Genomic DNA, 22,373 nt, shown 5'->3' with positions numbered 1-22,373 from the left:
ATTCTCGTTCTTTGGTTGTCATGGATCAAAAACATATGCAGAAATAGGCAAGTCCAAAATCCTATAGTACAATGATAAATAAGTAATCGACATAAAAAAAACGTTCTTGCATTACGATGAATCCCTGTAATCTGCTTTCAAAGCCCACATTTGTAGTTATCTATTGTCTAAAGTCTCCAACCTCGTTCATGCATCTAAGATACTTGGCTGCAACACCATTCCATAATAGACGGTTCTTCGAAGCCAATAAGCAAATACATTCCCTGCCTCCATACAATATGGTAGCCCTCCGATCTGCAGAAAACGGCGATTGGCTACATCAGGATTCCGTTCGCTCGGTGCAAAAATTCGAATCCTTTGTCACTATAGATTGGCTAGATGACGAACTAGAAGAACACAGAAGACACATATCAAACAGGAAAAACGCCAATACATTCTGGGAGCTGGCCTTCCGTTCAATGCGCACATGGCTAGTCTTGGGTGCCATGGGCATTGTCATTGGATCCATCGCTGCGTCTTTGAACGTCATCACGTCGTGGCTAGCCTCGTTGAGGATTGGCTATTGTAAGAGTAATTTTTATTTGAGCGAAAGATACTGCTGCTGGGACGAAGAGCATTGCGGAAACTGGACCAGTTGGCTGGACTATTCTGTGCTCAATTATATTATGTATGTCTTGGTTCTGGCGGTGTTCCTGACAACAGCGGCTCTATTAGTCAAATTGTATGCTCCGACCGCTGCTGGGTCGGGAATCTCCGAGATCAAGTGTATTGTGTCAGGCTTCATCATGCGGGGCTTTCTTGGCTGGTCAACGTTGGTCATCAAGAGTGTAGGTCTTCCCCTTGCCATTGCATCAGGACTTTCATTAGGAAAAGAGGGTCCTTCTGTCCATTATGCCGTGTGTGTTGGTAATAGTATGGCAAAGCTATTCTACAGTTATAGACATTCTGCATCAAAGGGCCGTGAATTCCTCACGGCCACGGCAGCTGCTGGAGTTGCCGTCGCTTTCGGGTCACCTATGGGTGGTGTTCTTTTTGCGATGGAAGAAATCTCTGCTGTTTTCCAATTGCTGACTCTCTGGAAGTCTTATGTTTGTGCCTTGATTGCAGTGGCCACTTTATATGCGTTCAATCCTTTTCGCACGGGGCAGTTAGTCTTGTTTGAGGTCACTTATGATTCGTCTTGGCATTATTATGAGCTTCCCTTCTATGCTCTCCTAGGTGTTTTTGGCGGTGTATACGGTATAGTTGTTTCAAGACTCAACAAGAGAGTAGCGGGCTTCAGGAAGAAGTACTTGGCCTTGTTCCCGGTTCGTGAGGCTGTCATACTTGCTACATTCACTGCAAGTATCTCTTATTTCAATGGGTTTTTAAAGCTTGATATGGCTGAGACGATGCAAGCTTTGTTCACCGAATGTGGATCGGACGATGATGAATGGCTATGTGACAAGAATTTGCATAAAGGAAAGACAATTTTCTCTTTACTTTTTTCCACAGTCATGCGCATGTTTTTGACTATAATTACATATGGGTGTAAGGTTCCGGCAGGTATTTTCGTGCCTTCCATGGCTGCTGGGGCAACTTTTGGCCGAGCAGTCGGACTTGTTGTTCAAAAGTTTCATGAATCGTTTCCTGAACTGTCAATCTTTTCAGGTTGCCCGAAAGATGGCCCTTGTGTCATCCCTGGAACCTACGCATTTATCGGTGCTGGCGCTGCTTTGAGTGGGATAACGCATTTAACCGTGACTGTTGCGATCATTATGTTCGAATTAACTGGTGCTGTCAAGTACATCATACCGACGATGATATCTATTGCAATCACCAAAGCAATTAATGACAAATGGGGTCAAGGCGGTATTGCGGACCAAATGATCTTGTTTAACGGACTCCCCCATATAGATCCCAAAGATGAATTCGTCTTCGACGCAACTGTTGAAGAAGCAATGTCTACTGTCACAACGGCGTTCGTCGCAGATAAAGTCTACTCGGTTGATGACATTATGGCAACAATCGAAAATCGGTCGTTCCGTGGATATCCAGTCGTTTCTTCAGAAACGCAGGCTCAAATAGTTGGGTATGTGATGGCTTCTGATCTAAAAGACGCTCTTGGTAGAGACGATCTGCCTTCTTTCTGCAAATTTGACTTGTCTGGAACGTCAGGCGAGAATGTTGTGAATTTAATGTCTATATTGAATCCTTCTCCAATGATTGTTAGCATTGACACAAGATTGGAATATCTCATGGACGTTTTTGTTCGTTTAGGTCCGAGAAATATTCTAGTCCATGATAATGGGTGTCTCGCCGGAACAATAACACGGAAGGACATTCTACGTTATGAGAGGACAAAGCATGAACTTGAGCATCCAGTAATGCAAGATGGTTTAGACGCTCTTATTTGGGATAAATTCAAGCAATTGGGGGCAATTTTTGCATTTAACAAGACTAATTAATGCGGCTTTGTTTCTTACAACTAAGGTGTAATCAAGGTGTTTACATAGGAGCTCTTGTCTATCTAGTATTTAGCTATTAAATTTTGCGTTGGAGGCGACCATTTTTGAACTCGTTGTACAATGTTTGGAAGTAAGTTCTGCCTTGAGAGTCAAGGTACTGTCTGACTAGTTTGAGCTCCTCGGAACCTAAAAGCCCACATAAACTGTAAACTCCATCGATGACAATATCATACACCTCTCCAACGAATGGGTTTGAGAGATGAATAGAAACAAAATTAGCAAGAATAATATGAGCGTGCTTTCTAAAAGCAGTTTTGAGAAGAGCAGCTTGGGATGTCAATTGCGAAGGATCAGAAGTCTGGAAGAAAGTCTGTGGCTCACAAAGAGAGACAAGAATTCTTTTGTATTCCGTTGCTGCCATGACGGATCTCAGTAAAATTCCACTTCCGCATAAGAGCTCCATTGACTTTGTCATGATTGAGCAGACCAAATGATACCTGGCCGCGAACTTGAAACGCTGGTTCAAAAATAAGTTGGAGAAAGCAGAAGCTGTAAGAGTAAAGATTTCTTCGGCGCTGGTCCCTGTTAAGTTGTTGAAAATACTATTCATGAGTTCCAAATATAACTCAACAACATACTGTTCGAAGGCCCAACCATTCCTAGATGCCGCAGTTGAAAGACCTCCGATGACTCTAATGAGAGTATCGTGGCTTTTGCATCTTGGTAGGGCGGTCGAAATTGCAGATAGAGATGTCTTTAAAAGCGCAATTTGAGTGGAGTTGCTCTTCTCGTCTGCTTTCTTTAAGCCAGACAACATGATCACGAGAAGATCTAAAAGCAGATGCAAGGAGGAGTCTGTGGAATCTTCGAAAGACTGGAGGATTTCGAAGTGTAGGACATGCAAGTTATCAGGAGAGAGGGCCATAGTGAACTTGGTAAAGCTATGGATCAATGAGAGTTGCCCTTCGGGATCTAAGTCTTGATAGATGGCGACGAACAAACTCGATAAATACGTTGCGCTAGAACTTTCATGCGTCTTGGTCGCCAAATCAAAGATTTTTGGAGTCAAGTTCTTTGGTACCTCAAGGTTTCCTCCGGATTTAAGAATACTGCGTCCCACTTTGCGGGCTTTTTGACTAAGGAAGGGGATACCCAGCAAGGCTTCAACTTGAAGGCCGAAGTCTTTCTTCTTGAAGTTTTTCTCCACAAAAATCACATATTCTTCGGCTAGTTTTTCCAAATCTCCTGAGATTTCGGGTGTTCTTTGAGAGAGTACACATTTGGTCAATTCTAGATCTTTAGACTTGGAGTTGGAGAGACTCTCGATGAGTATCGCTGTGAGCTTCGACAAGTAGGCCTCTGATCTAGGGGTTTTAATGCTTTTTACGTGGGCTTTCCAAACATTGGAAGCGATGTCTAGTGCCAAGCTGAGTGATTCTGAGTTGGACGATCTCACAATCGCCAATAAAAAGTCAACATCAGTCTCGATAGCGTATGTGAGCGTTGGCTCTTTGAGAATATAACTGAGTATTCTGAGTATTGCGAGCGAACTTGGCTTCTTTTTTAAGTCCGCGCATAACCGAGCGACTTGATCTGCAAAGTATTTCCTGATGACAACATTAGGAAACAAATCTGCGTATTTGTCAAAAAGACCTGGATTGGATGTGAAATGTTTCAGCAAGTTCTCAAGAACAGTTGGAAGTTCAAAAACGTTTATAGCTTGAGATGTGAAGAATTGGGCGACAATGTCGGGTGACAGAGTGAATAGAGCCTTAAGCACTTCTGGATGAATTTCTGGAATTTGCTCAATCATGACAATCCATCTATTGAGAAACGATGAAAATTCAGCTCCCTTGAGCGCCTTTATCAGGCTCTTTGTGCTCTTCTCTTGGATTAATGCAATGTCGCCTGTAAGCTCCGCTATCCTGAATGTAAGACAAAGATCAAAGTAATTGTTGGATTTCTTCTTGTTTTTCGAGCCTTGAGACTGATCAATGACTGCTTCCTCGCCATAAAGACATAATACATAGTATGTTAGTCTCGGATCATCAAACGCACGCAACTTTGGAACTAAGAGAGACAGCTTGACGGCATCTTGTTTAGACAAAGAACAAGAGAGGAGACCGTTCACCACTAAAAATAGAGGGGATACGAGCTCTTTCTCTATGAAATCCACGAGAAGTTGGTTAATCTGATTTCCCGATAATTCATCCACGTAGGAGGAGAGTACATTGATATTGTCTTCTGTGTTCCATGCAGATGATTTTTGAATGGCATAAGGAAAAACCTGAGAGAGAAATTTCAGATACTCACGGGCTCTCACGAATCCCAAAGCAACGTTGCGGGCGATCTTGTCGAAGTCTTGACACAGCGATGCCTTGTCTACCACAACTCTCCAGGAATTGAGAGCTAGAGTAGCGTCGATGCTCATTAATTGGGCAATTAGTAACCAGTTGACGTTTGCGTTCTTGAGCTCGTTATCGAAAAGCTCCTTGCATACTTTTGGAGACAAAACGCGATTGAGCTTGGAAAGGGAGCTAAGAAGGGAGGTGCATAAATCACGCAGCCTATTTTTCGTAAATGCTGAATACAAAGTCTCACAATGCGTGACATCGTTGGGTGCTAGACTTTGAAGCGCCTCTTTGTATAAGTATTCAATCTCGCTATCGGAGAGCTTTCCAATGAATTCCTCTTGAGTCTTCACATGAGAAATGATTGATGGAGAATTTTCTTCAAACAAAATCTGACACATAATGGAATGGCAGAACTCGAGACCAATCTGCAAAATTGTTTTCGATGAATCGGCAAGAATTGCAAGGGATACAGGGAGAACCTCACTATAGTATTTTGCATAAGCCTTTTTGGAAGGCTTGTAGATGACTGATTGACGTGGGATCAGATAGAGATTGCCAACTATTTCTGTCCAATGTTCATACTCCTTGTTGGAGTCGTCGAGAAGCGATAACAACTTGAAGTAACTCTTTAAAAGACCCATTGTGGAAAACTCGTCAACCAGAATATAGCCTGTTTTCATGAAGGTATCGAGACAATCGAACATGGATGACAATTGTTGGTGACTGTCTGGTAGTAGAGAATGGTGAGCAGGTACAGCCTGAGTGTCCGCAAGCGCCTGCCCTTTTGTATGCTTTTTAGAAGATTTTGGAGTGCTTTCAATTTGGGCCGAGTCCTGTGTTGCCTTGTCCATGACATCCAGGATCACCTGTAAGATTTTGACGTTGGCAAAAGACCTGGCTCTGACCTCGAGATTTGCGTCTGTCTTCCCCAATTCTATCCAGCAAGATTTCCAGAGCTGCCACAAATCAGCGCTATACTTCCAATTCTTGAAAGCTTTTCCCTGGAGATCATTCATTCGATCACATATGAGGTCGAACACAAACTGTGAGGCATTGGGCAAATACACGGAGACAGAACCCAATAGAAGATCAGAGGCAATAGGGACCACAGATTCAGCTGTCGCATTTTTTGCTCTGAGAAGCTTTGTGACCTTCTCGGCGGACGTCATTGTGTCCATTGTCAGATGTTGTAGAGAGTCTGTTCGCGATGAGGTGAAATAGATGGGGAGCAGTAGGATAAAACGGCACCAGGAACTAAATTTTTCAAATGGCATGAAATGGGGCCAGTTCATTTCAACAGCCTATCATCAATTAATCTACTAGAGTTGGATTGGGTTCTCAATCCAAGTGATACTACAGCTACGAACACAATGAAACAAAAAAGTGTATGACTATAAATGAACCAACATCTTAGATCAACAAGGTCTCGATCTTGTCCTTGATACCATAGATTTGGTTCTTGATGGTGGAAGCGTCGTTAGTGGTGACAGAGGCAGCGATGACTGGTCTGGAAACACCACAGGCTCTACCCAAAGCGGTCTTGGATGGAACAAAGACATATGGAACGTTCTTGTCCTCGCACAACAATGGCAAGTGCAACAAGATCTCGATTGGCTCGGTGTCGGCGGCCATGATGATGAACTCAGAGATACCTCTGTTCAAGGTCTTGGTAGCCTCGTTGGCACCCTTCTTCAACTGTCTCAAGCTTTGAGATTGCTGGACAACGTCGAGGATTTGTTGGGTCAAGGCCGAGTCGGCCAATGGGAAAGCTTTAGGGTTAGACATAGTGTTTAGAGGCTCCTTGCAGTATTAGCTCACCGGTGTAGTTGAATTTTTCAGACGAGGTGCGATGAGGAAGAGGATGGATGTAGGCGGAGTGCAGGCAGCAAATTAGTATTTGGATTAATTTGAAATAATTGAAAAAAAATTGATAGATCGAGAACGGCTGGAGTATATTGTCGCTCGGAGATTTTGTTTTATTTTGTTGTTGAAATTGTTTTGGATTCACAGGTATGCTATTTTGGTATTGAATGGACTGAATCGACTGTAAAGAGCCTCTCACACAATTTTAAATTCAAAGGACTTTAAGCAATCGTTCTGATAGCAAAGCATCGAGGCAAATAAGACAGTAATTTTCTCTTGAACTCTGATAGCTTTGTCATGGTCTATTCCAAGTCTATATGTGTACGTGCTGTGAATGAGGTCATGATATCAATATTCTGCATTCCCTAATCTTTTAACGTAAGCAATACAAACCATCGAACATTGAATATGCTGTGTGTATTGTCTCTGTAAAAAAGATCCTGGAAATATCTGAAATCGGGGAGAGCGTCTCCTGTTTGCACAATTTATGAGGGATGGGCGACGAAATCAAAATGTGACCATCACATAATAAAACAAGAAAGGATTTCTTAATGGACCTTCTAGAAAATTTAAAGAAGAGAATCAGCCAAGCATTGTAGAAAATGTAAACCTTCTCACTTTAGGTTCCGTTCATATTGGTTTTACTGGTCTTTGTACTTCAGGTAATGAAAGAAAGAGAGCCTCATTTCCACATCAATAATACATCTTACACAATCAAAAATTAATGTCAAGTTTGTTCGTTGAATTCAAAGACTAATTTTAGCCACCTTCCCATTCGCTTACAACTTCCCTACAACCAAACAAGCGTCTATGATAAATATGAGCCACAAAACCAACCAATAATCCCAAATATTTTTTTCAAAACATTTTAGTTTCATTCTCCAACAAAAATACTCGCTGAAGTTTATCTATCACCAAGAAGGAGATTAAGGCTAATAATTGTCCTGCATATCTCGGAGAGCGACCTCCCACGGAAAAAATTACCCACCACTAATCTTTGTTATCTGACTTCCTCTCAATCAATCCCATTAGTAGTCGTTGAAATGTCTGATTTGTGGTATGTATAGACTATGTGCTCATGTCAACACGATAAAGAGACCGCTTTGATGAAAATTGTTCTTGTCGTCGGTTGATTTGCATTCGAATGTTCCGCAACACTAGCTTCGCCTCTCGACGTCGAGACGTTGTGGAGGTGATCAATGGTGTATTTATGGGCATTGGCATACCGATACATATGAATTCGTCGAGCGGCAGCAAGAGCGGCGTTATCCCGCACTTTTTTCGTCCATTCGTCGAGTGTGCCTTTTATAGATGCCAGTCATGTCGAACGTGGTCTAGGAGTATCAGGCACAACAGTCAGCAAATCCTTGAAGCTTAATGTAACCATTGATCTAGAGGGTTTTCTCGATTGATACCTTGCAGACCACTCTCGCTTGCTTTATTGACATCCTCTTTTGCTACGTACACATGTACTAACTCTTCTAGCCCAGTCTACGCTCCCTTCTTTGGTGCCATCGGCTGTACCGCCGCCATCGTTTTCACTTGTTTCGGTGCCTCTTACGGTACTGCCAAGTCTGGTGTCGGTGTGTGTGCTACCTGTGTTTTGAGACCAGACTTGTTGTTCAAGAACATTGTTCCAGTTGTCTTGGCCGGTATTATTGCCATTTATGGTTTGGTCGTGGCCGTCTTGGTCTCTGACTCCTTGAAGCAAACTCAAGCTTTGTACACCGGTTTCATCCAATTGGGTGCCGGTTTGTCGGTCGGTTTGTCCGGTTTGGCAGCTGGTTTTGCCATCGGTATTGTTGGTGACGCTGGTGTCAGAGGTACTGCCCAGCAACCAAGATTGTTCGTTGGTATGCTTCTTATCTTGATTTTCGCTGAAGTCTTGGGTTTGTACGGTTTGATTGTTGCTTTGTTGTTGAACTCCAGAGCTTCTCAAGACGTCACCTGTTAAGCATGCTTTCGTCTGAGAATTGGGCTAATTCGCCGCGTCGAGCTTCGCCTCATGTTGCGAAACCTTATGTAGCTTAAATCATTGTGATCTCTTTATCTTCAAGGGACAAATAGAAATTAGTCTCGACAATACAGATCTAGAAAAAAAGCCTACGGAACTAGTAAATAATTAAATGTGTATGCATCTAGGCTCCCATATAAACCAAGCCAATCTTTTCCATGATTCTCTCCCTCAATTCTCTAGTAAGGTCTTCAATATTTTGTGGTATACTCTGTCCAGTCTTGTTGAGCTGAACTCTCCAATCAAGATCATTTTTGTCCGGGAGAGTCGTTGCTGCATATTTGTATAGATCTTCAGCTTCTTCTTTGTTCTGACTCAGTTTTTGCTGAATCTCGTATGAGTCTATGAGGTCAATCATGATGATGTAATGCTGGTATTCAAAACTCGAATGCGAAAGCAAAGGCAAAAACTGTGCCAAGAGTAGGGGAAAATATTTCGCAGGCAAATACTTGAATTTGAGAAGATGAAACAAGCGCGACACATTCTTCAGATCCTGCTCACTGTTGTTCAATGAAAGAAAAAATTCGGTTAAAACAGCCACAGGCGACAAGCATTGTCTAATGACCGGGTTAACGGGGAAGTCAGAGTCGACTTGGTCAGTTATTAAGTTGGTCAAAAGCTCGTCAGGAACGGGAGAGCTATTCAATAACAAGTCCTCAAATAATAGTTTCCAAACAATGTAGTGAACCTTCTCCATGGCAAGTTTTGACTGCTCTGTTCCAGATTTTCCAGCCAAACAACCCACTAACGAATTAAGTGCCTCATATATATGACCATCATCCAAAGACTTGTCACTCTGTTTCAACAATAGACTCTGAACAACTCCCGGCAATTGGAGTTTTGTGCATATGGTGAGAGCCCACTCAAGGTCATCATTAGTGAGACATTGATAGTTTGGAAGGAATTTTTCTACAATTTCCTTCTTTTGAAATTCATCCTCACTTGAAATTAGAGGCGTTAGGAGAATTCCCATAGCCACAGGCACCAATCCATGAATTTCAAAGCACTCGAAAGCATGTATAGTGAGAAGATAGTCTGAGACATACCGGCGGGTCGCTTTTTTCAGCTTGGCTATAATCTGATCCGTAATGTCTTCGTAATATGTATTGAAGAACCCTTTCAAGTCAAAGAGCTTTCCAACATAGGCAGCAGTGGCAGAATCGAGATCGTAAATCAGAAGAACGACTTTTAAGTATTTCTTTTGAATGATATCACGGAAAGCTTCATCCAAAGGTGAGTCAATGTCAATACCCTTTTCATGAAGAGATAATTCGAAGTAGTCTTGGTGAACATCTGGGTCATCTCTTACTTGAAACAACGACAACGCACCGTACATCTCGTACCAAGTCGAAACAAAAGATGCAGTAGTCTTAGGCAAACCACTCATAAGGCCGAGCAAATCATGAATGTTCGAGGCTATTGTGACATGCTGTGGATCAGAAATTCCAGTTCTCATTGACTTGAAATTGTCTCGGAAGTCACAAACTGTGTATTTCCACTTAGCAAATTCTCCTTTGAGAGCCATTGAGGTGTAGGTACTAATTATTGTTATGAAGTCCTCAATAATGGCATGCAAACCAGGACAGGTCTCGGCGAGCTCCTCGTATTGCGAGTGGTTGAGTGACTCCTCAGCTCTTTCAAACATGCCTCGCAGAAGAAGAGTTCCTAGATACATAGTCCAAAATTGCAGATGCTTGTAAGGGACCGGAGTGTTGTACATGATGGAGTTGATATACTCGTTTTCTGGCTTGGGATCGTACTCATTGATCCAGCGCATCACCAATTCAGGACGTTGCCTTTCAGAAGGTACGAAACAGTGTGCTTCTAGACAGCTGAGAATACAATGGAGATCTTCATATGCGAGATCATTGTCTTCGGAAATGTTTTGAGTGACACGCTCGTAGAAGTTATTGAACTCACCGCAAATATGAGAGAATGCATCATTCACGAGCATATGCTTATAGCCCAATTCCTTGCTGGCACCCATGTCTCTTGAAGTGGCCGAGACCACGCCTATGTAGTCTTCATTTTCGGCTTTGATGACGGTATTCAAGCCTTTTTTGGCCAAGTCTGCAACTATCTTATATATCAGGGTGACATATGCTCTCTGGGCTTCGACCACATCATTGTCGTATCCAACCGAGTTCGAGTAGGATGCTTTATCGAACTGGAATTCAAGATCTGCTTCGTTCATCAACCATTGTTGAAGTTTGGGATATTCTTTCTTGACTGGGACAGGCAGAGAATCCGAGCTCTTGGGAGATTCCGAAGCCTCGACATCCAGACCACTGACCGAGTCATCTGGAATGTCGAGCATCACTATGTCCTCGAATTGCATTGTTGGTGTTTGTTGTGTTGTGAAGGTGCTGTGAATTCAGTACTTTGCAGGTGCACGGGTCTACATACTAGCTAGGATGTTTCCAAGAACGTTAAAGATTCTGTTGGAGTATGGGGAAATTTTTTCTACACATTGGAATTTCTACACCAATGAAATATCTTTATTTGATACAATCAATCCTGCTACAGTATTAGAATTGACGATGAAATTCAGAGAATGTTCTCTTGAATTTGAAGCTTGATTCCTGGGTATCGAGAAATTTTGCATCATAACAATTAAATGGTGCTTGATTACCTTGTGGATCATCCGCACACAGCGCTACCCATGGCCTTAACCTCAGGTCTGACAGTCGATGTGATTTGTTTCGAAAAGTCCCGGAAACTTGTTGAAACTTCAAAATTCGGCCGCTAGAAGTACCAACTAAAAGACTGATGGGCAGTTCACAGATAACCGTGATAGTATTGACCGGTTCATCGATGTTTGCTGCGAAAAGTTGCTCGACGCTTTTGCAATGGTCAAATGGCAGGGACGCAGCAGATTCTCCTTGAGCAATTCGAATTGCACCAACGTTACCTATTGAGTCTCCATAAACTATAATATTCTTTTTTTTGAAAACTTTCAAGCTTGATAATAATGCTGGCGGATATTGTAGTTGAAGAAGCCCGTGAGTCTTTTCTGCTATCTTGACGAGATGAATGCCTCTATTAGCATCTGCAAGTACTGTTATTTCGCTATTGATGCCGGCATCAACGCCTATGAACAAACCCTCGAAATCATTCATTGAGGCACCTTCCCATGCAAAAGAGTCAGCAGTTTTTATCAATCTTAGGTCGATAGTCGAGGTACCAACTAATACGAAACGGTCTTTGAACCGAGTTGCACTCAAGATTGAGGTTGATACAGGGAAAAATCCATTCATTGGATAATAATGCGGAGCCAGAAATCTCCCCTCTTCAATTCGGAAAACCAGTAGCAACTGGTCTGTTGACGAGCCCGAATTAATTGCAACTATTCGTAAAATATCGTCCTCTGAATCTGGATTCGGTAAGCGGAATACATCAATAAAATTTTCTGTGTCTTTTGCCTCATAAACATCAAGAACGGAAAGCGTAGCGGCATCTAAAACCTTGAGTTGAGATCTGAGATCTATACTTCCAGTTGCTTCATTGGCTTTATGATCAATTTCGAGACAAACGAAGTACCTCTTAGTGACACGTATCACGGACTTAACGAGTTTGTCTGAGAAGTAGGAGACTGGATGCTGTTTGAGATCAATGTGGAAATGACTCAATACTCCGTTGGAAAAGAGAACAAAAAGATTGCGCTGTTTCGAATTGTACTTGCAATCAAGGATTGGCTCTTTGGTAGATAGAATTTGACGAGGCTCCAAAAAAGCACACAGTTCAGGCTTCACCAATTGGAAGATGTTACAGCGATCAAAAACAAGGATGGAACTATAGCCTATTTCTCTGTTGACTGACAATCTGAATGATCCGTCGGCAGTTTTAGTCTTGCGACAGGTTGAACCAGTGAACTCAGAACTAGTGTAGATGGCTTGAAATAAAGCACCGTTGCTATTCAAGGCCATAATTATGTATGAATCCTTTTCTGTATCAACTTTGCCAAGGTGGGTTTTGCCATCATAGGGAAGATCTAACAGATGCACAATCTCAGCAGCTGTGCTGCTGATTCTAATTTGAACCATCTTACCATTCCACAGACAAGCAAAAATGTCTAACATGTCACCTGACTGCCATAGAAGATCTGATATCTGATCGAATCCCGGCAATTCAATGGAATGGGTGCTTGTTCCTTTATATTGCAAGGTGACCGGAGTCCGATCCACCAAGGTAAGACTTTCTTGCTCATTTATCTCCCAACGATCAGCCTTCACTTTTTCAGAAGCAAATTCTTGACTCGCATCTACATGTAAATGAGCATGCGTAGGAAAGTGCTGATTCTGAGTGTGAGTTTTGCCTGCAAACATTTTAACAACGGTAACCGTGTCGCCCTCCTCTAGCTCAAGACTATCAATATCTGAACGAACCTGAACTGACTCACAGTGGGACGCTGTAATGCAAGGGCTCGGTAATACATGAATTTCTCCCGAGTTAAAGCCTCCTCGAGCTACCACAGTGCTCGTAGAATATCCGGCGGAAAATGCATCAACACTCAAGATTGGAGAGTTGTTCGTCAACGTTTGTAAAATATCAATGAAGGGAGCCCTTGGAATAATACGAAACAATATTGAACGAGACACTGCAGAGGATGCGAAAAACACATTTTCATCTATATGTGTTATCGTAGAAGCGATGGTACATCTCAGCAATGGTACCACTTTAAACGCCCCAACTTCAATTGTAGAGAAAGAACGCCTGGTTTGCAAGTATAATAAGATGGAGTCGCCTTTGTCAGTCACGACCAATTGACGATACTTGTCAATTGAGGTGGAGCAAGTGATTTTCGATCCCAAGAATCGGGCTGATAGAGCAGAATAATTCAAAGTTACAACGTTCTCTTTATAATTGATTGAAACTGGATGGATTGAATCGCCAGCTTCATTCTCAACGGAAGCAGATAAGTGTGGAGGTGGAAAATACCAGACTTTCGAATCACTCATTACAACAACACCACCCAGAGCAGCATATACATGTGTAGGAGCACCCTTAAAGATTTCCATCTGTCTGGAAATTTCCAAAATAATGGCTGACATTGAGACGTCGTAGTACCGCAATGAATAATAGAAATCGACGTCTCTGTACAACACAGCTAAGACTGGCGTCTGTGTCTGAAGCATAGCCATCAGAACAACAGTAATTTCTCCCATGCAGAATGTTCTTTCTTTTCTGCTAGGAGCTTTTCGTTTGCCGCGTAAGACTATAGGTGCCGTTTCTAGCTTCAGAGATAGGTTCACGAGAGTTACGAAACCAGAAAAGCGATAGATAAGTAGATAATCAATATCATCGTGTTTATAAATTTCCATATATGGATCAGATTCAATACGTTTCTGGTGGCCCAGAACGTAGTCGATAGGGATGGTTGTGATGGAATGACTTGACCCTTCGTGAATTTCAACTACAGTCACTGAATCTTCCAAAAGACACACAACTAGATCGCATTCATCTCCATGTAGAATAGCCAATTGAAGAATCGGCTCGCCGCAATTGATTTCATGTTTCAAGCTTAGATATGGCAGTTCATTTTCGAAGATCCACACCTTCAAAGTCTCGAAATCTGCTCCCACTACGCAGTTATCATGTGAAGCAATTCTAGCACGCTTTGCGAACTTGCAAGAGGCCAGGGGTATGTAATCTGATACTAGTGCCCTCATTCATTCATTCATTCATTCAATGCGAGTAAAGCTGGATACTTGAGAGATCGTAGCATAAGAGGGCATAGAAGGCGGGCCACAACAAATAAAACAAGAGTTTCAAAATTGTAAACAAATCGATGGCAATGAATTGCTAAATTTTGCATGACAATTCAACGTCAGTCCCCAAGTCTTTGACTACATCTACTAAGTACACCAGCACGAATCAGTAGAGTTCTGTACTTTTCAGCTAACGTCACCGTCCTCATAATTGAAATGCCACGATTATTAGAGGAGAATTGAGATGTTGATGAATTTTATTTAAAATCACTTGTTTTTCATTTTGGCTCTGTTGGGACCGACGATCCAGTCTTCCATACGAAAAGAGGCTAGACCATCAGGAGACTGCTGGCACTTTGAAAGGTGCAAAACATCATGCACAGATGTAGGAAAACAATGCGACATTAATCGGGATACTTGATTGAAAGATTTTTTTTCGCCCACAGCCACCAGCTCTTTTACCCCTTTCTGGTTTTGTGAACCGATGCGCATATCTATTTATATAGTGCACAGATCTGACCAAATACACACATACTACTGTATTGCTCGCTGAATTATACCATATCTGGTTTGCTTTTACTGGTGCTTGCTTCTCAATCTGTCCTGGGTTCTTCAATTGAGACCAAACGATAGTTAGTTCGCCCGGCTTTCACGCCGTTGCCAGACATCCATGGGCTTACCCAAGCCACCGCTGTCATGGCGTGTTCTAGATCTTCTCAAGACCCAATCCTCGCCAAAACAATCGCGGAATTCTTCGCTGGTGGATTTGGCATCAGAAGCGAGGGACGTGTTTAAGTGTTCCTGCTGTGGACTAGTGGTCACCTTCCAAGAGGGCTCCGGGAAATTCAAATGCCTGCAATGTCACACAACGAATGTGTTGGTTGATTTCGACGCCATGGACCCGCTCTTTGACGGGCCGCCTCTTTCTTTTGCATACGTAAAGTCTTTGACAGACCAATGCTTGGCTGGTCCAAGAGCCAAGAACTCACATGAACTTCATATGAAATTGAAGCCCCTAGTTATGTATTTGCTGTCAGCGTTAAGTAGTCTACGAGATATCAATGGATGCTGCAAAGTGAAGAAGTCCAGCTCGCGTGCTCGGTACTCAAACAGCAATTTGAACCTTGCGGACTTTCGCAGAATCTTTCAATTCTTGACCCTGCTCCCTTCTAAAAGACCACTTTTCTGTGCATTACTGGCTATCCTGAACTCAATGAAACGCTTACCGTTACATTTGGTGGATAATGCCAAACATTTGTATTGGGTAGTGTTGGTCTTCGAGATTCCATTTTTGCACAAAGCCTTCACGATCGGTGATACAAAATCGTGCAATGAATCCACATTGATGACGGAAACTTCAGAAATCAGATCGCTTTGCTATGACATCTTGAAACGAGTCTTGGGAATTCTTTCCCAATCCGAGCTTTCAAACGCAGGAAATTATCTCGCAAGCTGGTTTCTGAAGTTGCCATACGAGGACTTCATACGTAAAATTGACCTCATCAATTTGTACATAACGTTTCACTTGAAAAAGTGTTATTACTATCTGAACAATCCAGAGTTGGCGCGGAGGAGTAGCGCTGCGGAACCCATGTCTCTTGGAAACCCTCACTCTATTGCACATGATCGTCAACGCAGATTCAGTCAGCCAGAAGACGACGAATATGCCAGGTTCAGCTATCTCAAAGATGAATTGACCGAGAACAAAGATGGTGCGCCCACTTGGCCCCAACTTCGCATTCAAGGATCCAATATCATTAAACAGAAAGAGGAATACTCGAAAATTCGCACATTTCACTACACACTGAACTACCATCTACGGACTGCGACTGCCGCTCTAGGAACATTTGTCAAAGCAAACTATATACGCAGTCAACATGACAAAGTGCCAGTCTATGCTTTTTACAACTCGCTAGTTGACTACATAAATTTGAAGCATGATTTCGACAGCTGGCTGAGCAAAAAAAGAGTGGTGAACAAGAAACCAACCGCCGAGCCAGCAATGGAGACAGTCATTGATTACATAAAAGGCACTTCTAGTCTATTGGAAATCAATGGCACAGGAAAATTCTCGGGTTTCTTCTTTTGTCAGTACCCATACTTAATCTCATTGGGAGGAAAAATATCTATACTTCAATACGAGGCTAAACGGCAGATGGAAAGAAAGGCGGAGGAGGCATTCATCACTTCTTTGGATAAGCGGATTGCCCAAGATGTTTATTTCAGAGTTAGAGTTAGAAGGGACAATATTGTACAAGACTCGCTCGAATGCATTCGGCAAAATCAGGGTAATCTCAAAAAGGGTATTATCGTTAAATTCTTGGACGAACCAGGAATAGATGCAGGTGGGTTAAAGAAAGAATGGTTTCTCCTACTCACACGCTCCCTCTTTTCTCCGTTAACGAGAATGCTCTGTGAAGTTGAAGATTCGAACTTTTTGTGGTTCAGTATTGTGCCAATCAAAAATTCAGAGAACTACTACTTATTCGGAGCTGTTTTGGGACTTGCTATATACAATTCGACTATTCTCGATTTGTCGTTTCCATTGGCTTTATACAAAGTTTTACTAGGCATTCCTCTTGGACTCGCTGACTACAAGGAAATCTTCCCTGTTGCAGCCAAGAACCTATTTAAGTTGAGAGAGTACAGCGCTGAAGACTTGGCTCAATTAGATCTTGCTTTTGAAATTTCATTTCAAGACTTCAATGGAGTTACACACCAATGTAGTTTGATTGATAATGGGCAAAACGTTCCTGTTACTGTCGAGAACCGTGAGATTTATATTGACAAGTACGCGCATTATTTTGTGAACGATGGCATTTGCGAACAGCTTCAGGCTTTTAAGAATGGCTTTGCAAGTATTGTCGATGGAAACGCTTTTTCATTATTCCTGCCAGAAGAAATCCAGTTGCTTCTCTGTGGAAATGACCAAGCCAAAATTGATATCGATGTTCTCAAGTCGGTTACTCAATATGGCGGATGGAAGACAAAAGAGGAAGCCGCCGAGTCACAAGTTGTCAAATGGTTCTGGAACCATCTACAAAGTCTTTCAAGATCAGATCAGAAGAGAGTTTTAATTTTTATCACCGGTTCTGATCGTATTCCAGCTACAGGAATAGAGAACCTTACGTTGAGAATTGTCCGGTTGAATAATGGCAGGGATAGTGATCGTCTACCGGTTGCTCATACTTGCTTCAACGAGCTAGCGATCTATGAATATGAAACCGAAACCAAATTTATTGAAAAGTTCACGCAGGCCGTGACTATGCTGTCTGGGTTTGGGATCAAATAAAGGAGTCCCGTTGAGGTGAGAATACATTTTATCAATTTCATTTTATATAATAAAACACAGCAATAGTATTTTAGAATTCTGGAAATTTCCGAACATAACGGTCTTCTTTATTTTCCTCTTTCCTTCTCTACAAAGCTCAATGAGTCGAGTGTCACGTGACCATATTTGTCTTCCACATTTACCTCTAATCACTGGTTCAATCAACAAAAAGAGTAAATAAACTAAAAATGAATAAAGCTGAATACTCTAATAGCTTCATTTATAGATCAGTGTACACCGTAATCGATGTTTTGCATGGGGTTACCCGCCCTCGCATCCATCCAATGAACGCGGGACGAATACAGTGCGAAATATGTATCTGATGATTTTGGCACACTTACTCTCCACTACTCAGACATGTCCCTTGCATTCAGAACATTGAGAAGCAGTTTGGGCTTGAGAGGTATGTTCAACGAATCCGGCAACTCCGCCATTCCTGCTTGGCCCCATAATATTTGTGCATTTCCCCATCCTTCAAGGCGTACTTGATGATGTATCGTTACACGCAAGCAATCGGAGGAAACTAGAGAAAACTCCTCAAAGATACACATAAGACCATCAAGTATATCACTGGCACTCTATGATACGTCAATGATAACCCCAATCCCTGATAGCCATCTTGCTTTCTGTGAACGACCCACAAGAAGCTCAGGTATATTATTACAGAACCATCGGAAGGACCATGGACCGTAGGATGTCCGACACTATCACAGATCTCTTAAATCTTGCCATATAGCCAATCGCCAATGTAAATACTAACTTTCAGGCTCTGTTAGAGCTTTGTCCTCTACCACCTCTGCTCTTTCGTCCTACAACCAACCAGACTTCTCTAGCTACCTCAACAACAGAAGTGAAAAGTCTAACAAGAACTTCACCTACTTCATGGTCGGATCCATGGGTTTGTTGTCTGCAGCTGGTGCCAAGTCCACCGTTGAGGCCTTCCTCTCCTCCATGTCCGCCTCCGCCGATGTTTTGGCCATGGCTAAGGTCGAGGTCAAGTTGGGTGCTATTCCAGAGGGTAACAACGTTATTGTCAAGTGGCAAGGTAAGCCAGTCTTCATCAGACACAGAACTGCTGAGGAGATTGCTGAGGCCAACTCTGTTGACGTCAACTCCTTGAGAGACCCAGAGACCGATGACCAGCGTGTCAAGAAGCCAGAGTGGTTGATCATGTTGGGTATCTGTACTCACTTGGGTTGTGTTCCTATCGGTGAGGCTGGTGATTTCGGTGGCTGGTTCTGTCCATGTCACGGTTCTCACTACGATATCTCTGGTAGAATTAGAAGAGGTCCTGCTCCTTTGAACTTGGAGATTCCAGCTTACGAGTTTGCTGACGACGAGACCTTGGTTGTTGGTTAAAGAGTGTTGTAAGTATAAAAAGGGATTTTATATATTCGATCTTTCGGCAACATAGCAGAAAATTTACATTGCATCTGGATTTTGAATGTCACTGCACTTCCCTATGTAGCCTAGTTAAATAATTGAAATAAACAATAGTGTAAATCTATGTATGTACTGTTCAGCGTTCGTTTGTGAGGCCCCAATACTGTTGGAACTGTGTCACCTGAGGAATGGTAAGTGAAAACATGGATCGGGCGTAATATTGTAAAAATAAGTGGGTCTCACTGCAACAATTTTCTAATACTTCATTACCCTCAATATGTAGTTTTTCCAAAAAAAAAAAAAGAGAAAAAGGTTTTGATGGCCTCAGTCTATTTTAAGGATAAGTAACAGTGAGGCGTCCATGTGCACCTTTGACAATTGTGAGCAAATGATTCTCACCGCATGCAAAGATGTCAACAACAAAATGCGTGGTTTTCAGTATATCATCAGACCATCACACTAATTAGGGAGTTTATTTCGAAAATTTCGAACGAAACGATCGATCACCTAAAGCTGAACCAAAGTTCGCTTTGCGACTCATGATGCCTTACTGAGTGTTCACCCCTTTTACTTTCTAATGAAAGATCCTTGACTTCAAGAGAGCAAAAGCATCTAGAATTCCATTCAACCATGATATCCTTTCCAATTTAAGACGTACTTTCAAGAAATAAAAAATAGACTACATTTGTTTTGTTCATTCCGCTTATCGGAGCTATGGCTGCAAAAACCGGCACACAAGGCTCGTCAGGCATACTACGATAGACCCGTTCATACTCCACGGCTGATTCTAATCATAGTACTCTGCTTCTTCTACCCCTGAGGGTTTTACGAACAGATCATGACTTATGAAACAAAACGTCATGAGGTGCATCGCAGAAAACCAGGGCGCTTCTGGTACTATTCTGCGATAACGGGTTTCGTATTGACATTCCTTTTATTGTGTTACTTGGACGAAGCAAAACCAATTCTTGACCCAGTAGAACATATTCTTAATCTGTTAGAGCAAAACTACGCCGAACAGTGGTCTAAGAAGTACACTGCAGAAACACATTTGGCTGGGACAAATTACGGCCTAGTGGAATGGACCAGAGACAAGTTTGAAGAGTATGGATGGAAGACAACCATCGATACATATGATGTTTATATGAGTCACCCGGAGAGTAACTCTTTGAATTTGCTCGATTCTGATGGCCAGGTGGTTTATAGTGCTTCTTTAAAAGAGGACGAGATTTCCGAGGATCCATCTACAAGGGGGAATGATACAGTGCCCACGTTCTTGTCATACGCTGCCAACGGAAATGTCACTGCCCAGTATGTCTATGCGAACTACGGAAGAATGGAGGATTTTGCGCTCTTAAAAAAGTTGGGCGTTGATGTCAATGACAAAATTGTCATAGTAAGGTACGGAAAAATATTTCGAGGCTTGAACGTAAAATTCGCTCAAGATGAAGGTGCCGTAGGTGTGCTCATATATTCCGACCCCGGAGATGATCTCGGATTAACTCCAGCGAACGGGTATAAACAATACCCACACGGACCTGCCAGACAAGATTCGTCTATCCAGCGAGGCAGTGTGCAATTTTTGGGCGGAGTTGGAGCAGCTCCAGGCGATCCGACGACACCCGGTTATGCCTCAAAAGGTGATGTTCCTCGAGTCGACCCTCATGCTAGCATCGGTAAGATTCCGGTCCTTCCAATTTCTTACCGAGAAGTTACTCCCATCTTGGAAAAATTGAATGATAAAGGTCCCATGGGTCCCAGGGATTGGATGGGAGAACTCGTGGGCTTCAATTATAATATAGGTCCCAGTGATGGTAACCTTTTGAATATGTATTCCAACCAGACCTTCAATATTACTCCGATCTGGAATGTCTACGCCGAGATTGAGGGAAAAAGAAAAGATGAAGTCATAATAATTGGAAATCATCGTGACGCATGGATCAAAGGTGGCGCGGGCGACCCCAATTCTGGTTCAGCAGCCTTGATCGAGGTCGCAAGAGCCTTGGGAGACTTGAAAAAAGCCGGGTATCAATTTAAAAGAACGATAATTTTGCAAAGCTTTGACGGCGAGGAGTACGGTCTTCTTGGCTCAACAGAATTTGGCGAGTACCAAGCCCAAGATTTAAAGAGAAAAGTCATAGCATACTTTAATATGGACGCTGCTGTCGAGGGCAGGCATTTAAGACTTGGTGCCTCACCAATCCTCAATAGATTATTGAGAAAGGTGGCTTCTTGGGTTCCTTACCCTGATGGTCGCGGATTATCCTTGTATGATCATTTTCTCGAGGAATCAGGGGACAGAATAAGCAATCTAGGTTCAGGCTCTGATTATACCGTGTTCTTGGAGCATTTGGGTATTCCATCAGCAGACATTGGGTTTCGACCTGGCCGTGGTGATGGTATTTATCATTATCACTCGAATTACGACTCTTTCTGGTGGATGTCAAACTTTGGCGACAAGGGCTTTGTTTTTCATAATGCAGCAGCCAAGTACTTATCTCTATTGGCTTTGGAACTAAGTCGGAAGAAATTGTTGGATTTTTCAGTTGAAGATTACACTTGTGCCCTTGTATCGTATTTTAGCCAGATAGAGGCGAAGATCCCACATGAATGGCTACAATTGCCTATTTCTCATCATACTGCGAGAAAACTTCGCAAATCTAAAGACAAGAATGATCGGTTCGTTCTGGACGCATCGCAATCGGTGTTTGGATCCTACCAATTTCGCAAGGAGTCTTTAGACCACAGAAGCAAGCACCATAAACACCAAGTACAACATAAACACCGACACACACCAACATTGGGGAAAATATTGGACAAAACCAGACATTCGTTGCAAGAATTGAGCTCTAGAGCAGCTTTATTCGACGACGAAACTACACTCTTGCAAGAACAATACGACAAAAGAAAGCAATTGCACGTATTTGACAGAATCTGGCTACTGATAAAAATTGCGAACAGAAACTTGGTTCTCAAATACTTTGAAAGAAACTTTTTGTACCACAGGGGACTTCATAAGCGCCCGTGGTTTAAGCATATCGTTTTTGCCTCGGGCCGATACACCGGGTATGCTGGTCAAACCTGGCCGGGGATCGGAGAAGCAGTTGAAGATGGCGACATCAAGCGGACCGTAAAATGGCTTGATATTGCCAAGCATGCTGCTAAGAGAGCTCACTTTGCGTTGGACTATTATGGCTGATTATTATGTGTTTCTCCTACACTCATAACCACAAGCTATTCGAATATTATGACACAAAAATAACACGAAATTAA

At 42.5% G+C, this 22,373-nt stretch overlaps 9 protein-coding genes across 9 annotated transcripts; 5 read left to right on the top strand and 4 right to left on the bottom strand.

Annotated features, from left to right (window-relative positions):
- Window positions 1-116: 116 nt before the first annotated feature.
- On the top strand, window positions 117-2,447 carry PUMCH_002090 (uncharacterized protein; the record flags this gene model as incomplete). Its single annotated transcript, XM_063021112.1, has 1 exon — window positions 117-2,447. The coding sequence occupies one exon, from the start codon at window positions 117-119 to the stop codon at window positions 2,445-2,447; it is 2,331 nt and encodes a 776-aa protein (XP_062877182.1).
- A 76-nt stretch (window positions 2,448-2,523) lies between these two features.
- On the bottom strand, window positions 2,524-6,093 carry PUMCH_002089 (uncharacterized protein; the record flags this gene model as incomplete). The annotated part of the gene is made up of 1 exon (XM_063021111.1): window positions 2,524-6,093. One exon carries the CDS (start codon window positions 6,091-6,093, stop codon window positions 2,524-2,526), a length of 3,570 nt encoding a protein of 1,189 aa, XP_062877181.1.
- Window positions 6,094-6,211: 118 nt separating this feature from the next.
- PUMCH_002088 (uncharacterized protein) lies at window positions 6,212-6,586 on the bottom strand (the record flags this gene model as incomplete). The annotated part of the gene is made up of 1 exon (XM_063021110.1): window positions 6,212-6,586. One exon carries the CDS (start codon window positions 6,584-6,586, stop codon window positions 6,212-6,214), a length of 375 nt encoding a protein of 124 aa, XP_062877180.1.
- Window positions 6,587-8,519: 1,933 nt separating this feature from the next.
- Window positions 8,520-8,618, top strand: PUMCH_002087 (uncharacterized protein; the record flags this gene model as incomplete). Its single annotated transcript, XM_063021109.1, has 1 exon — window positions 8,520-8,618. The coding sequence occupies one exon, from the start codon at window positions 8,520-8,522 to the stop codon at window positions 8,616-8,618; it is 99 nt and encodes a 32-aa protein (XP_062877179.1).
- A 184-nt stretch (window positions 8,619-8,802) lies between these two features.
- Window positions 8,803-11,016, bottom strand: PUMCH_002086 (uncharacterized protein; the record flags this gene model as incomplete). Its single annotated transcript, XM_063021108.1, has 1 exon — window positions 8,803-11,016. The coding sequence occupies one exon, from the start codon at window positions 11,014-11,016 to the stop codon at window positions 8,803-8,805; it is 2,214 nt and encodes a 737-aa protein (XP_062877178.1).
- Window positions 11,017-11,206: 190 nt separating this feature from the next.
- Window positions 11,207-14,347, bottom strand: PUMCH_002085 (uncharacterized protein; the record flags this gene model as incomplete). Its single annotated transcript, XM_063021107.1, has 1 exon — window positions 11,207-14,347. One exon carries the CDS (start codon window positions 14,345-14,347, stop codon window positions 11,207-11,209), a length of 3,141 nt encoding a protein of 1,046 aa, XP_062877177.1.
- A 709-nt stretch (window positions 14,348-15,056) lies between these two features.
- On the top strand, window positions 15,057-17,678 carry PUMCH_002084 (uncharacterized protein; the record flags this gene model as incomplete). The annotated part of the gene is made up of 1 exon (XM_063021106.1): window positions 15,057-17,678. The coding sequence occupies one exon, from the start codon at window positions 15,057-15,059 to the stop codon at window positions 17,676-17,678; it is 2,622 nt and encodes an 873-aa protein (XP_062877176.1).
- A 921-nt stretch (window positions 17,679-18,599) lies between these two features.
- On the top strand, window positions 18,600-19,076 carry PUMCH_002083 (uncharacterized protein; the record flags this gene model as incomplete). Its single annotated transcript, XM_063021105.1, has 1 exon — window positions 18,600-19,076. One exon carries the CDS (start codon window positions 18,600-18,602, stop codon window positions 19,074-19,076), a length of 477 nt encoding a protein of 158 aa, XP_062877175.1.
- Window positions 19,077-19,938: 862 nt separating this feature from the next.
- On the top strand, window positions 19,939-22,299 carry PUMCH_002082 (uncharacterized protein; the record flags this gene model as incomplete). The annotated part of the gene is made up of 1 exon (XM_063021104.1): window positions 19,939-22,299. One exon carries the CDS (start codon window positions 19,939-19,941, stop codon window positions 22,297-22,299), a length of 2,361 nt encoding a protein of 786 aa, XP_062877174.1.
- Window positions 22,300-22,373: the final 74 nt, after the last annotated feature.

This window comes from Australozyma saopauloensis, chromosome 2 (genome assembly GCF_035610405.1).
Source record: "Australozyma saopauloensis chromosome 2, complete sequence".
Taxonomy (NCBI): Eukaryota; Fungi; Ascomycota; class Pichiomycetes; order Serinales; family Metschnikowiaceae; genus Australozyma; species Australozyma saopauloensis.
Note: the sequence above shows the minus strand (reverse complement) of the source record. Positions and strands in the feature narration are given on the sequence as shown.